This window comes from Agrilus planipennis, unplaced genomic scaffold, assembly GCF_000699045.2.
Source record: "Agrilus planipennis isolate EAB-ADULT unplaced genomic scaffold, Apla_2.0 scaffold11, whole genome shotgun sequence".
NCBI classification, from domain to species: Eukaryota; Metazoa; Arthropoda; class Insecta; order Coleoptera; family Buprestidae; genus Agrilus; species Agrilus planipennis.
In genome coordinates, this window is record NW_020440736.1 from 1,999,987 (window position 1) to 2,016,361 (window position 16,375).

Below are 16,375 nucleotides of genomic sequence, written 5' to 3' on the forward strand. Positions count from 1 at the left end.
AAAAATTAAACGGACGAAATAAAGACAGAAAGGAATGAAAGCTTAATTTTACTGCTCCAGCATTTGCCTAAGTGATCCGAATGCTAAGCAATATTCTAAACCGCTAGGCCATACAACACTTAACACTTAGACTATTTATTAATATTGTCCACTTCTCCCTTGGCGATATTAAATGTAAAACAAAGACTCGGAACTCCAAATAAATACATGTACATTTAGCGGTTGTTTTCCTAAAAAAAAAGAAATAGTGAATATGTGAATATCCAAGTAAACCACAGAAAAACTTAGACCAAAGCAGACGGACCCGGAATCGACTCAGCATCCTCCCGAATGCTAAGCAATGGTCTAAACCTCTAAGCCATGACGCACGGTTCAGTGCAACGGTAAGAGGTTACTTAGGTACGTAGAAGATTAGGGTCGGTTTTCTGCCTGGTTGGAATTATATCTTTAAACAAGCGCCTTTGCTTTCCTAAATTCCTGAGAATAGGGAACATTCTTTAAAGTCCGAAGCTGGCAGCGTGCTCAAATTCTGCTTGTCTGCATCTCTTTTTGTTGCACATGAATTGGTGTAATGTTATTCCTTTTTCTTTATTATTGACCGCTGCAATTCCTGCCTGTCATCTCTTCTCTAATGTTTACGATATTCCCTACAACGTCCGTCGTGAGTAAAAGTAGGCGTTCTGTCAGCAACCGCTCTAGTCAAGTTAGTAAGACAGTTTCATTACGGACTATGCCAATTTTAGAGGGCTAAACCAATCAATGATCTGTCTTTGGTCATCCCAGCTGTGTAGATCGGAGAATGAGTATGAATAGGTAGTAATCAATACTTAAATATTTATTTGCAATTTTCACACTCAGTCGTCGCGCCGTTTAATTTGTTCTGTTTAATTATTTATATTGTCCGTTTGCTCTCATCAGAGAGCCGCTACTGTCAAAAAACATACAAGTAATAGAATAGCAACTAATAAATATATGTAGTATCTGATTCAAAAAACTTTAGACTTGAGGTGAACTGTTCAGTGCCTGAAAAAGGTAACTGTTCCCTAAGAGTATTTCGGACGTTTAGTATTGTATTATGACCATGGAGCTTCTGCTTTTTAATGTGTTCTACTCTCAGAGCGTTGAAACAAACCGAGTATTCTGTGACTTATATTTTATTAAAACGTTTCATCAAGATTATAACGCCGAAAATTGTTCAATTATTATTAAAAAGATATGGCGGATGCACCGGGCATATTGCAGCTTAGTTCGTAGACGTAGCGTTAAAACATGGACTATATTTCCTTATGGAAAGGAATGAGGGAAATGTTAACAAAATTCAACAAATACATAAAGGAAAGAGGGTTGGAATTAAATACAGACAACTCAAAAATTTTAAGAGGGAAGAAGGCAGGAGGAAGAAAGAAAAAGGTCGAATTCCAATGGAACGGAAAAACAATCGAAGAGGTTACAGAATTTAATTACTTAGGCTTCATATTACAGAGGAATAATGGAGTAGACAAGCACATTAAAAATCTGAAAAAGAAGGCATTAAGTGTAATGGGAAAAGTATGGGGAATAGGAGAAAGAAACTTAAGAGATTGCTGGAAAAAGAGAATGTTTCTTTTCGAGACACTAGTAGAAAGTATAATAATGTATGGGGCAGAAATCTGGGGATGGGAAGAGAGAAAAGAAATCGAAAGTATTCAGGACAGATATATTAAATGGACACTAAAGCTAGATAAGAGTACTCCGAGATACCTTCTTCAGGAAGAAACAAAATATGAAAAACTGACCATAAAATATTCAAAAAGGGCCTTAAAGTACGAAGAAAAAATATTAAATTCCGAAGGCAACGCAATACTAAAAGAATGTGTAAAAGTTAAGGACAAAATTGCGCTCTTGCAAAAGGAAGAAAAGAAAACCACAAGGGAAAGATGGAAAAAAGAAAGAAAGAATTTTTTAATGGAGAGAGGATGGTCAATCAAACATTATATATGGAAGCTGGAAAATGAGAGAAATGTATGGAAGGAACTAGAAAACTTAACTAAAGATATTGACAAACAAAGAAGGAGAGAGAAAATGAGAAACATGAAATTCGCTCAAGAGTACAAGATATTATGGAAAGAAGGAGAAGAAAAACCTCATTATTTGAAAGATGAAGGAGTAAAGAGAAAAAACCACCTACAATTAACTGCAAGATTCAGATTGGGAAGTGAAAATAGAGCGTCAAGGTACTGGGAGGAAGAAGAAAAGAAATTATGCAGATTATGTAGAAAGGTGCCAGAGACGCTTGGACACATTTTTGAGCGATGTGGGGAAACGGGAAGTTCTGCAAAAAGCTGGAAACTTCAACTGGAAGGAGTGAACAACATGAAAAGGATGAGAGAAATCTTGTGGAAGAGAAAAATAGCAGGAGAAGAAAATTAATAAAAATTGTACTTTGTATATATTGTAGGAAATGGGAAAATTCAAATGGAAAGAAAGGATGGTCTAAATAAGATGAGAAAAATATGAATAAGGAGGAAAATAGCAGAAAAACGAGAAAGTAGAAAAGAGAAAATAAGTAAATGTAAATATAACTGCACCTTTTGTATATATAAAACATAATGTTTTTAATAAAGCTATCTATCTATCTATCTATTTTCTTATAAACAATATGTATGTAAAACATTCAATTAAGGAAAGACGTATATCAAAATAATCCCAAAATACCGTCTTTTAAAGGGTGTGCATTTTCCACGGGATGAAGTTCAGATTTTACTAGGTAAGTGACATTTTTATTATAATCATTTCTGATATTACACGGTTCTTTTTTACAACTGTTTTACGAAACAAAACGTATGGGTGAGAATATTGAATTAAAGATAAGTAATAGAAATAAAATATTACAGAGGAAACTGGATTATCACTCTTTTGTACTCCTGTGACGTGAGGTATCTAAGGTATTTTACAAACAACAGAAACCACCCTCACCACTTCGAAGGTAACATAATCCCCATCCAATGGAATAAATTCAATCACTTTTAGACTAGCATATTGTTGGGTTTCATTTTTTAAGTAACTAATATTTGTTGGATTACAATGTCAAGCTGCATTTCCTCATTCTTTTTTATAAATTAACATTCAAATTTTGTAATATATGTCGATCAACACCATGACTATTTACAGTCACTCCTGCCAAGCAAGTTGACGTACTAAACACTAATTTGAGTTGAGCCTTGTTTGGAGAAAACTTGGAGAAAACAAATATTATTCAATAAAACGAACTAAGAGATAGTAGAAGCTGAAATTGCTCACAAGCAGTAAGGAATGAAGGATGTTCTAGCTTTCGGGAAATATAAAGATTGCTTTAGGATAGGAAGAAGTGAAAGTGCTTGAGGATTGAAGACACCCTGATAATGACGAAAGAACTGATACATGGCCCATGTAATTTAGAAAAAAAAAACTAGTCAGACTAGACAGTGATGAATTGTTTGTTTTTCTTGTAATTATTAAATTTATTTTAATAATCCAATGAATTTTAATAGTTTCATATAAACAAAAACCATACAAATGTGAAGTATAACGAAACTGTTCGGTATCTGACAGTCCTCAAACTGATGTTTCTTACATTGGATTATACCCTTGAGTGATTCACTTGCTTTAGGTACTCATCTGCATGTCATTGATTATATCCTTGTCCTTAACTCATTGTAAATTTGTGGTTATGTTCAACTTTAGGTCTCGTAACAAATTTAACTTGACTTTCTCAATTTTGAAATGAAGGTAGACATTAAAAATACATAGAAACTAAGAATTACTCTTTATTAAGAACTTAGCATAAAAATCTTTGGTACAATCAAAAGGAGCAGTTAATGACGAAATTGGTTCTGCGACGTTCAGAATTTCCTCACTAAACTTTTGCAATTCTTCGTTTCGGACGCTTGGATTGAATAGTTTGTTTTCTATAAACAAAAGACAACCTGTCGATGCCAAGTGCCTTACAAGGTCAACATCAAAATGTTTTATGTATTCGCTTGCGAAATATATGATTGAAAATCTATTTTTTAATTGGTCTTTGTTCTTCATCAGCGCCATCTTCGATAATGATACAAAGGTAATCGTTACGTCGTCCGGTGCAAAGCATTTTCCGACGCATTTTTCAAAACCACCCCCGTAAGAATCGACTACACGTTCTTGTGGCAATTGAAAGCCGGCTGGCCCTAAAATGTAATCGTTCACTTTGTGATGACTATATTTATCTTGTGTTTCCAATTCGTGAAATATTTGCATGAGATTTCTCTCTGTAACATCGGTGGCTCTATGCACGTTTTGACCATTGGAGCTTTTCAAAAATTCCTTATCTTCGCACTCCAACCCGTACGCCGCAAAAGGACCAGTGAGTATGTCTCCAAGATACCCGTAATGGAGGTAACTTTTTCCATTTGGAAAAACACCTATTCCAAATAAACAAAAGCAGACTTTTAAATTATAAAAAGTTATAAAAGTCGCAAAAAAGAGGTTCAGTAAGCTTTTAGTCGTTGGTTGTCTACCTACCTGTCAGTAAACAGTACTACTAAAATGAGATGATTTCAACAGATTTTGATTTTGTTGGAAACTTAGTGTTTTGCAAAACGGTTCTTGATCAGATTTAATGAAAACTGACTTAATTTGGTCTCGGAAAGGTTTACGTTTTTATGTAGGAAACGTTTTACATTCTTTCTTCTCGTGTTTGTTAGACCCTCACATAAGCTAATGTTTACATTAAGAATATCAGGCACCAACAACAAAATAAGAACCATACAGGTAATATACGGAGTCATTCAATAATTGAGCACTTAAAAATAATGGGTGATGGGAGTATGGTATGTTTTGGACAGCAAAAATCTCATTGGAATGCAAATTCGTTTGTTCATCAATAAAAATTATTGTCATAATCCCAAAATGTAGGGAAGTAAATATTAGGAAGAAATCTATACAATGAAAATACGATCAACATCATTAAAAACAGCACACCTGTAGGGAGAGATATAGGTACAGGAGCAAAAGATTAGTATGCTTAGATTTGCAGATGATATAGCAGTATTGACATCTAGCAAGGAGGAATTAGAGATAGCTTTAAATAAAGTGGAAGCGGTACTGACAGATCAGTACTGTATGAAAATAAATAAAACTGAAACAAAAATACTTTTCAGAAAAGGGAAGAAAAAGTAGGGAATGACCGAATATACAGATAGGAGACGAAAAATTAAAAGTAGCTGATTTTCGATATCTAGGAAGCCAGATATCTCAGGACGAAAGGAGTCGCCCAAATCAGTTCTATACTCTCGAATGGTTAATTAAGAAATTCGAAAGAGATGTTAAAGGTGTACGTTTGGGGCACGGCGCTGTACGGGTGCGAAATATGGACGGTGGGCGCGGTGGAAAAGGAAAGGTTAGAAGCGTACGAAATGTGGTGTTACCGGCGAATGATGAGGATACCATGGATAGAGATGGTTAAAAATGAAAAGGTATTAGAAAGAATAGGAGAATAAAGGACTCTATGGAAGTCAATGAGAAATAGGCGAGATAGATTAGTAGAACTCCTTCTCATGAAGGTCTAATCAAGAGAGGAAAGATTGGAAGTGCGTGTCTAACCAGTCTAGGACCGACGATCTTATGGTGATGAATCCCAAAACCCCCTTTAACAATAGTACGTCTAATTGATACTTCAACTTTCGTTGAACGACGTTCAGTGATCGGTGGATGCTTTCTGAAGATGAAAAGCCAGCTCATATTCGTATAATACGTAGTTTAATCTAGTTAATGTGTTAAGAATGGCTAAAACAAAAGTTTAAATATAGTTGGATCTCGGTAAATTACGAATAGCAATATGTCCCAGTAGTTGAATTTATAGCAGAATTACTTAAAGTAGGTGTCGATATAGTTCATAACTTCATCAAAAAGAAGCTTAGTACCTAGTGTAAAACGAGAGTGAAAGGTGGGTTTCGAAATAATTAATGCGATAAGAAAAGGACACTAGACCCATAGTGTGCACAGAGTTTTGAAGAATATTACGAAAGGAAACATGATATTTTCTTTACATAGATTATGCGTGATGAACCTGGATTGGTCATTTTGAACCAGAATCTAAAAAATAAAGCATAAAATAGAAGTGTATTCGTTTCTTGGCCAGGAAAAAATCCAAAACTAAAGTATCAGTATTAGGAAAAGCAACGGTGGTCACATTTCGAGATACACAAACGGTCAGACCTTTTGCTATTTGCCTGGAACAGTGAACAAAGCGCACTACTCAGCCATGCTTCTAAAGACAGTGGATCTTCCAGAAACGATGTGGTTCTCCTGCATAATAACGCTCTACTGCCTTCTTCATACTGCCCATTTAACCAAAGAAACCACCAACAAAATGGAGTAGGAGAAACTACCTCAAATTTTAATTTGTGTAATCGACTCAAGGAGGCATTGCAACAACAGAAGTTCACCAACAATTAAGAGTTGAAAGGATTTGTGGGAAACCTACTGAAATATTAAGAAAAAAGCTTCTTTACAATAAAGATGATGAAGCTAATGCATCATTGGTGCAATCATATTACTATTGGTGGAAGGTATGTACAAAAATAGTTAATAACAACGGCTTTCACGGCCGAAATCCATAGTAGAATGAAGATTCGGACTGTCACCCAGTCGCTGTCGAGACCTCGAGATATAATCTACGTTCACGTTGTCGACGTAGCACCACCACTGGGGATGTCAGCCGCAGTAGCTGACGAAACGTCTGGACAAAATAGTTCACTTAGACCGCGGCCCTATAGCCCGAATCCTCATTCTACTAAACGTAGTTAATGTTTTGTAAAAATACGTCACATATATATTGTAATTGTACCTGTCACAAAGGAACGATTTGGTTTTGAAAAGTCGCACTCCATCCAAGTAAATGCGACTCCAGTAGTCCGCCAGTGTCGATACTCTTGACTACAGAGCTGTCTTCCGCCCCTGTGGTGCAGCTGCATATTGAGATCCCAATCAAACGCTCCAATTTTGGTATCGTATCTGGAAGTCATGAATTAGGTATGATTATGGTTTCCGCATAATGCAAAGAATGCTGGGGTAGTAACGGAAGGATATTGAAGAGAATTTCGCTGTTCCCAGTACATCCAGAATATGTGAACTGTGTTTCGTGATTACCATCTTATCGCTAAAGATAAGATGCTGATTTCTACGAATATAAATTTCTAATTACACAGGTCTGCGAAATTGTTTTTTAAAAGCTTTTTTCTTAAATTGTTAATATTTGTCGTAATTGTCTTAAAAGTAATAGAAAACGATATTCATATGGTGTATATCACGTCACATTAACCCATAAATGCTCAGAGAACACATTTCCATTTGAACCCTTGCCACGTAATGAGTGCCATGAAACAATATTCGATAATCAGTGTTTCTATATTTTTAACGATGCTCTTTTCGATGGTGTTGGTTAAAAATACCTCCGACAATATTAAAGCATGGAAAGATCGAAAATAAACAAGAAAAACATCTTTGAATTGACTCTACATATCATGAGCTTGATATCTACACATGAAATAATCACCGTTGGTCAAGTCGAAATGCCTTTACAAACAAAGTTTAATGTAACGTGATGGAAGCAATACTTCTTCGGGATCTTTCAAAATCGTATTGATGACATTTTTCACTCCGACTTCCAATTGCATTCTAATTTGGACATAGAAACACCGAATAACAATGATTTTGATTTACCATAAGTCCACTGTCTTAACATTTCCACACATAACCGGCTTACTTTACCGTAACTCAGTGTTTATCTTGGAACACAACTTCATTCATAAGCATTTTTTACAAAGTCTGTTATATTCAATATTTGCTTAACTATTGTATATTGTCCGCAAATGTAAAAAAATACATTTGAATTGTTTTTACAACTCCAAGAAGCCATAGTTAAAGATAAATGAAACACAATCTTTTATTACACGTTAATATTATATATCTCTCAATAATGGCGCGCTATAAACTATTTTTTTTTTTCAGGCGATGTAAACGATTATAGTTACTTTCAGACTATCTAAAATAAAATAAAAGACAATATAATGCTCAGTCAGAGAGCATTAAGTAGAAATATAAACTATAAAATGAATTTTGTGAAAAAACAAATAAATTTGTCGATTCAAAAAGCTATATATATATACATATATCAATCTACATACAGAAAAAAATGTGACGTGATAGGTTAAAACAATATTTGCAAATTATAGACCAACATTTGCATGCTTAAGATAAATTTTTACAAAAAACTTTTTTATCGCAGACCTGTGTAATCGTTTTTTTGTTGTAAGACGTTGATACAGCATTTACCATTTATTGCAATTTCTTCCTATTCGTGTGCTTCCTCATGCAAAACTTATATTTATATTTTTATTGTAAAGTTTCTTGAGCCGACAGCTGTATTTTATTAAGATGCAGGTGACGAAACAGTTACCAACTTTCCGTAAGTGTATACGTTACTATAACAACTATACCTAATGATAATAAAGCACACATAGCGTTTACATTTGTTCATATGTGGCAGTAGCAGTTTCCGACGATATTTATGTATATTGTGCAAGTTCGAATAAGCAAGCAAGCGATAGAAAAAAAGAAGGGACGGACGGGGCCCTTCTTAGATCGGTTCCTGAGTTAGATCTTTTCAATAGAAAAACGAAAAATAGTTCACGTATAAAGGCATTGTTACCGTCGAGATTTATACGTGGAAGCTGCTAAGGAAGAGATCTGTGACCATATTTTATTCTTTTGTTACGAGTCGGGTGCACGGGGGTCAAGAAAGCCACGGATCGAGGGGTAGGGCTGCGGCTCCAGACAAACACCAACCACCCCGTATACGCTTAAGCAAACTTCCGTTAGAATCTAATGAATTATAATTATTTTTACGGTTACTGCATACATTAGCTGCTACCATTAGATATTAGCAACATAATTATTCGCTGGATCCCTTACAGAACGCTTTTCTATTGCTTTTTCCTCCTTTTTACACGTGGTCTCCCCTGTCTTTTTTTAAAGGGGGTTAGGAAATGCTGCGTAAGAAACGGTGTGAAATGTGTTTTAATACTAGCATCTCTATGAGAAATTTGACTTTGCGTTATTATCGAAATAAAAGGATATCCAATTGTAATGATGCCTTGAAATATATTTATATACAGTAGAACCTCGATAAGATAAAGACCAAAGGAAACGTAAAATAATTTCTGTTATTGAGGTTTTTACTTACTAAGGGTTTAAGTTTAAGCTTTAAAATTATGGATTTCTAGTGACTTAGCAAACGCTTCAGCTTTTTCCTTTAGTATAGGTCCACTAACACTAATGTTTTTACATATTTCTACACTGTCTAAACCATGTAAACAAGAATTTTTTTAAATTAGGAAATTCAGCAATTCTTCGTCTTTTACATAGAAGACTTTCTCCCTATTCAAACCACTTTTCACTGCTTACTGAGGTGTGATGCCCAAATTATTCGTTTAAATTATAGAGGGTTTTTATTTTAAGTAATAGANTATGGATATAGAGAAGGAGGTAAATGGAAATGTATTATTGTATAGCAGCTGTCCACGCGGACGCATCGCTCACTCAAGTAGGAGAGAGACAGATGTCGAACGCTGCCGAACGCGGAGGCCGATTGTGCCTCTTTGTCGCTCGTTCCGCGCTCTCGCTTGCACTTCAAGCTATAAATGAAACGCCTCAGAGCGGGGTAACGCTGCATGAGTCATGTTTTTTCGTGCGTGCAGCCGGGCTCCATCGAATTATAAGACGTTGTCACGTCAAAAATCCAGGATCACCTGCCCACGATTTGCCAGTTAAATGATGATATTACCTTTGACACGAAGGAAAAATAATACGAGCAGTATTTTCAGCACTACGATGGAGTTTCGTTGTTAACGGATACAAACTGTTAAGAAACAATAATAGAAAAATTGAAATTTTAACTCTATATGGAACACGAAACCATTCCCGACTAGAATTTTGAGGGGGGTGCAGGTAGGGTCCCTGAGTGGTTAACCACACTGCCTCATGTGTGCCCCATCAGGTTGCCCCCTAGGACAAGGAAGAGGCGTATAACGCCTTGTCGCATTTGCGCATCAGAAAGAATGCCGCATGTGTCCCCCGCGGGAAAAAATTATTGCAAACTCATTAAAAATTTTTGGAAAAATGAACTTTATTATCTATTTATGAAAAAAATACAATATACCTATACACATATTACTTATTTGTAAAATTGTCTGCTCTTAAGTGTTATGGGCTGTTTTGTAGTCAATAATACTTTAAATTGCAATCGCTTTACTGTTGCTCGACCTGATGCGTCTGTTTTCAGTTGTCTTATAATAAGATAACAACAATATCAGAAAGTACACTTGCTGGTTCGTTGCAAATATAAAAGGTTTCATAATTGGGCAAGGGGATTATTATTATTATTATATTATTTTAAGTTTTTCATTTTACAGAGAGTATTTTCAAACGGATTTGTCTTATCGAGTCCCCATAAGCTAGATTTAATTGTATGTTTATACAGGTGATAGGTTTGGCCCTTAAGACCCATATGAAAAACCCAAGGCAATCTAATTTTAGTATCACCACTTTTTTCGGTGAAATTTTCATGAGCAATCTACGGGCAAGTCCCTATATCGGCATGGCCCTTCATTAGCCTCATGAGGCTCGCACGCTACATGGGACATGCCCCCTATAAATTATGGTCGGATCGATGACGTGAATTTTATCGGTATTTTAAGAGATTAATATACCAAATACAAACTATCTGTGTGTACCATTTGCTTATGGGATGAAATGGCAAGAGCATGTCATTGACATTTTTTTGGGAAAACAAGAAGTATTTGACATTTGCTAAATTAATTAGAATCATACCCTGAAGGTGATGATGTTTTTGTCATTTGAGTTATTGATAAATATTAAAAGTTCTTATTTTAAAACAATTTCTTTCTGAAAAAAAAAAAAGATAGTCTTCACTAATACAAACAAAAATTGAATTTCAGTAAGCAACATTTCATTTATGGATTGCCAAAAATAAGGAACTCCTAAAACTTGAGGACTACGAAAGCTTGAAGAGCACTGCTATTGATTTGACAAATAATTATAAAAGCAACATCTTTCTCTGATTGATTGATGAAGAGTGAGTATTTCAGAATCGATTTCTATAATCGAACTCTTCTTGATTGTGTGTGTGTGTTGTATGACTAGTTGTTTCTCCTTATAACTTACTGTTTGTTTCTGACCATTCCAGTTACTTGCAATGGCAGGAAGATCTTTATCAAAATTGAAAATAATTAAATGTTGAATGTGGAACGAGAATGATTCAGCTCTCTAGCTATAATTCTGATTGAAAATTACGAAATCAGAGAGATTGATATTTGGAATCTGGTGATTTTAATAAATAGCAGTAGTCAAGAGAAAATAAAAAAATGATCAATTATATGTAATGTACTTTGCGACTAAAACTAGTGTCAGTATTGCCTCAGCAGTCAGCAAAAGGAGAAAACAATCAAAAGAGTAGATAGTCATTTTCGAAGTATCATTTATTGCTAAATTAGAGCCAGATGATTATCTTAGTACATCACAATTTTGAAATATTTTAACTCCAAAATCCAAGTGTTACCAATTTGTCTTGTCTAGATTTAAGATAAGGAGATCTTGAAATTTTAATATTTTACGATAACTTTGGAGCTTCATCCAAAAATTATTACCTACTTGTACACTGGTGCAAATGTAATGATAGGAGACGAAACATTAGAAGAAGTGGCTGATTTTAAGTATCTAGGAAGTCAGAAAAGTCAGGACCGAAGGAGTAGTAGGGATATAAAGCAGAGGATAGCGTAGGGTTGAGTCGCCTTCAATAAAAAGAAATTACTTCTATGCTCGCGAACGATTAATTTAAAAATACGAAAAAGATTGTTAAAGATTTATTTTTGGAACGCAGCGTTGTATGGGTGCGAAACATGGACAGTGGGCGCGGCGGAAAAGAAAAGAATAGAAGTGTTCGAAATGTTACAGGCAAATAATGAGGATACCGAGGATAGAACAGGTTAGGAATGAAGAGGTATTAGAAAGAGTAGGAGAACAGAGGGCGATATGGAAGTCAATAAGAGATAGGCGAAATACGTCTCAGGCATGAAGGTCCAGTCAAAGACATAGAACTAGTTTAGATTACTGTTCGCAAATACTTAAGGATGTAGGATGTTTTAGGAAAATGCGAAGATTAGCTCAGGATAGGAAGGAATGGAGGTGCGTGTCCAACCAGTCTTAGGACTGATGCCTTATGTGATGATGATGACACTGAGGTCAATTTTGCGTTAAAATATTTCAAAATGTTGTTTTGATTGACCTACAATAAATTTTTTTTGACCCCCTCCCCCAAACAAATTTTACAACCCCCTGAGTGTCGTGATTCTCAGTTTGAGAATTGACGGTAATACCAATAGGCGGATCAATTTCCTTCTACTACTACATCAGTGTTCCATCTTACGGCAAGATTGAGAACTAGGACTTTCCATCCCGTGTGAAATCTATCTGCTTTATTTTCCCTCTTTGCCATATCAGCCGCCGTATACTTCTTAACTGAACACTGACCCGACAAAAAAATGACGCCGACTGCCGCACGACGCTACACAGTTCAGTGTACGTAACTGCGTCGGGATGCCCGTCGTCGCGCCAGTATCGACGTCGCCAGTCACGGCGTCGTCAGGCATATGTCGGCATAAATAGCGAAACGTGCTCATTACGGGTCAGAAGTGATTTTACCGCGACAAACACGGGTTACGCTTGACGTTTAAAATTATCCAAAGTTTTCTGGTGTGTGGAAAGCAATACTTTTTACTGCGGCAATTCTTTTATCTTAAAATCATAAAACAGAAGAACGCGTTTTAGTTGGAAAAGGGAACAATGACGATTGTTTCTTTTTTGTATCTATGACAATAGAAGCAGGTACCTTTAACTGTTGATAAGCATTTACATATGAACACCGTGTATCTATTGAAATTTAAAATTCAGTCAGTAGTTTGTTGTGATTAGGAAGCAACTATTTTTAAACATACAACAACAACAAACTTAAGCTGGGGAGAACTTTAAATTAAACCAAATTCACTTTACTATTTTTCGTAGTTAATTCAATTATATGTAGAAACTTAATTAGGACAATTAAGGCATAGGTAGGTGGGTATTTAATTAATTTTTTTCTTCTAATGATAAATGGTGACCCCCAGGGTGTTTAAAAATTTCACGAATTATTTTTATTGACAATTACTTTTACGATAAATATAAATTATACTTATCATGATGGCCATTTTTTTGCTATGTCTAGGTAATACAAATTAGAGTACCCTTTTTAAACTCTCCCCCCACCCATCAACCCACTTTTTTACCTCAGTTCTATCCTGTTTTTGACCATTTAATAGGAGAAAATTAAAATTAAAAAAGATGTTGATTATTGGCCAACTAGTAAAAGTTGAAAAAAAAAAATAATTATAATCACAAAAAATTTTTTTCTGGCTTCCCCCTAGGTCGGGGGAAGAAAAAAATTCTTTTTTTATATCCGCAGAAGATACCAATCATTAAAAAAAATCTATTAAAATTAAAAAGTTACAATTATTGTTTAATTTGATTAAAAAAATGATAAAAAAGTTGTTATTGTTGTCGCATTTATTGTTTTGATTGCTGATTCATGAGTCAATTGTGCTGATAATAAGTAAATAAATTGATAAAGAATTTTAATAACATTAATAATTTTTCTCTCAACTCTAAATAATTGGTTTTTTACATGCTGTAGAGACTTTTAATCTTGAAAAGTAAACAAAAAAAATTTATTTAAGTAAAAAATAAAACTTAATTGAAAAAAACTAATTCATTAATAATTCTAAAACAATCGAGTCATTAAAAAAATAGAATAATTCAAAAAGTAATAAATATTTTGGGACATTAACTTCGACTTACTCTATTTAATGCATTAGTGAATTCGAACTTACTTTACCCATTACACATAACCTCAAATTAATAAGGAAATATTTAAAAAAATGTAATTAAAGTTAATTCAAAAGATTAATTCACTAATGCATTGAATTTAACCCTACAATAGTTACGCTATTTACTTCATACACGAAACCTAGAGGTATTACTTCAACCCGAGTAATTTAAACAGTTTTTGGTACAATCGATTCGGTGTTAAACAATTGAATTCGTGACTTCAGTGTAATGGAACATGTCGAAGAAGCACAAGTGGCAAGAACATTTGTTCGGTAAAAATCTAATCAAATGTGAGAGTGCCGACGTTGACGCGGTGAAAACAACGGGAGGGAAGAACCTCGTCCCCTGCATCGATTCGCTCAAGAGGGTTGAAGTGATTGGTGTTTATTTTTCGTTCGCTAATATCAATTTGAAATGTGACGAACTGAAACAAAAGCTGAAAGAGCTCTACAAAAAGATTAATAGTGAAACGAAGAGGTTCGAAGTCGTACAGGTGGTCCTTTGGGCTAATACCGATGTTTACGNGGAGAAAATTAAAATTAAAAAAGATGTTGATTATTGGCCAACTAGTAAAAGTTGAAAAAAAAAAATAATTATAATCACAAAAAATTTTTTTCTGGCTTCCCCCTAGGTCGGGGGAAGAAAAAAATTCTTTTTTTATATCCGCAGAAGATACCAATCATTAAAAAAAATCTATTAAAATTAAAAAGTTACAATTATTGTTTAATTTGATTAAAAAAATGATAAAAAAGTTGTTATTGTTGTCGCATTTATTGTTTTGATTGCTGATTCATGAGTCAATTGTGCTGATAATAAGTAAATAAATTGATAAAGAATTTTAATAACATTAATAATTTTTCTCTCAACTCTAAATAATTGGTTTTTTACATGCTGTAGAGACTTTTAATCTTGAAAAGTAAACAAAAAAAATTTATTTAAGTAAAAAATAAAACTTAATTGAAAAAAACTAATTCATTAATAATTCTAAAACAATCGAGTCATTAAAAAAATAGAATAATTCAAAAAGTAATAAATATTTTGGGACATTAACTTCGACTTACTCTATTTAATGCATTAGTGAATTCGAACTTACTTTACCCATTACACATAACCTCAAATTAATAAGGAAATATTTAAAAAAATGTAATTAAAGTTAATTCAAAAGATTAATTCACTAATGCATTGAATTTAACCCTACAATAGTTACGCTATTTACTTCATACACGAAACCTAGAGGTATTACTTCAACCCGAGTAATTTAAACAGTTTTTGGTACAATCGATTCGGTGTTAAACAATTGAATTCGTGACTTCAGTGTAATGGAACATGTCGAAGAAGCACAAGTGGCAAGAACATTTGTTCGGTAAAAATCTAATCAAATGTGAGAGTGCCGACGTTGACGCGGTGAAAACAACGGGAGGGAAGAACCTCGTCCCCTGCATCGATTCGCTCAAGAGGGTTGAAGTGATTGGTGTTTATTTTTCGTTCGCTAATATCAATTTGAAATGTGACGAACTGAAACAAAAGCTGAAAGAGCTCTACAAAAAGATTAATAGTGAAACGAAGAGGTTCGAAGTCGTACAGGTGGTCCTTTGGGCTAATACCGATGTTTACGGAGACTTTGAAAAAGGACACAGCGACTGTTTACAAAACACCCCTTGGCTCGCCATGTGCTTCAACGAAACGCAACTGAAGGTAAATAGGAAAATGCCACCGAGACGTCGCAGCGTCTCGTATAAGAATAGGGATGAAGCGGTACCTGGTATTAGTGACTTGAACAGATCCTTACTTTCGCATCCGCAAGTACGGAAGTTCCGCATTTTGATTTCATATCCGTTTCCGCATCTGGTTCCACATTTTTTATAACGGAAACTTATCGGAACTTAACAAAATCTTAGTTCTCATCATTCTAAATATCCAATTTTATTCTCTTATGGATTCCCTATTTTAATCTAAAAATGTCCCACACTCCCAGCTCTCCATTTACGGTCCTAATAAATTTATTTCCAAAAATACGAACACAATTACAGCGTTTATTTATTTTGTATAGTATCTGTTCGGTGTTTTAAGGTAAAAGTGCAATTTTGAAGTCAAAAAAAAGTCTAATTTGGAATTATTTTGTTGATATTAACAATGCAAGTGACAAATGCAAAATCTGTAGTAAAATATTAGAAAAAAGGGCAGACAACCGTTGCATTAAAGTCATCTAAAATCATCACACTTCCGCATCCGCTTCCGCTTCCGCATCCGCATCCGCAGAAATACTTCAATTTCCGCTTCAGTTTCCGTTATGACACTTCCGTTGCATCACTACCTTCTGTACATATACGTAGGTATTAATGTTTCACGAACTTCTTTTTCTTGTCTCGTTCTTGCTGCA

The 16,375-nt window shown here is 34.6% G+C and overlaps 3 protein-coding genes across 3 annotated transcripts in view; 2 read left to right on the top strand and 1 right to left on the bottom strand.

Annotated features, from left to right (window-relative positions):
* Window positions 1–3,771: 3,771 nt before the first annotated feature.
* Window positions 3,772–7,022, bottom strand: LOC108733898 (dynein assembly factor 3, axonemal homolog). Its single transcript, XM_018465248.1, has 2 exons — window positions 6,845–7,022; window positions 3,772–4,418 (listed from the first exon to the last, which is right to left on the bottom strand). Exons 1-2 carry the CDS (start codon window positions 7,020–7,022, stop codon window positions 3,772–3,774), a joined length of 825 nt encoding a protein of 274 aa, XP_018320750.1.
* A 5,682-nt stretch (window positions 7,023–12,704) lies between these two features.
* On the top strand, window positions 12,705–14,575 carry LOC112906147. The gene is made up of 2 exons (XM_025979864.1): window positions 12,705–12,960; window positions 14,108–14,575. Exon 2 carries the CDS (start codon window positions 14,231–14,233, stop codon window positions 14,573–14,575), a length of 345 nt encoding a protein of 114 aa, XP_025835649.1. The 5' UTR covers window positions 12,705–12,960; window positions 14,108–14,230.
* A 629-nt stretch (window positions 14,576–15,204) lies between these two features.
* The window catches only part of LOC108733910 (nucleoredoxin-like), a 23,663-nt gene continuing 22,492 nt past the window's right edge, over window positions 15,205–16,375 (top strand). The window contains exon 1 of the mRNA XM_025979865.1: window positions 15,205–15,690. Coding sequence (XP_025835650.1) covers window positions 15,322–15,690 — 369 coding nt within the window. The 5' untranslated portion in view covers window positions 15,205–15,321. The remainder of the gene's footprint in view (window positions 15,691–16,375) is intronic.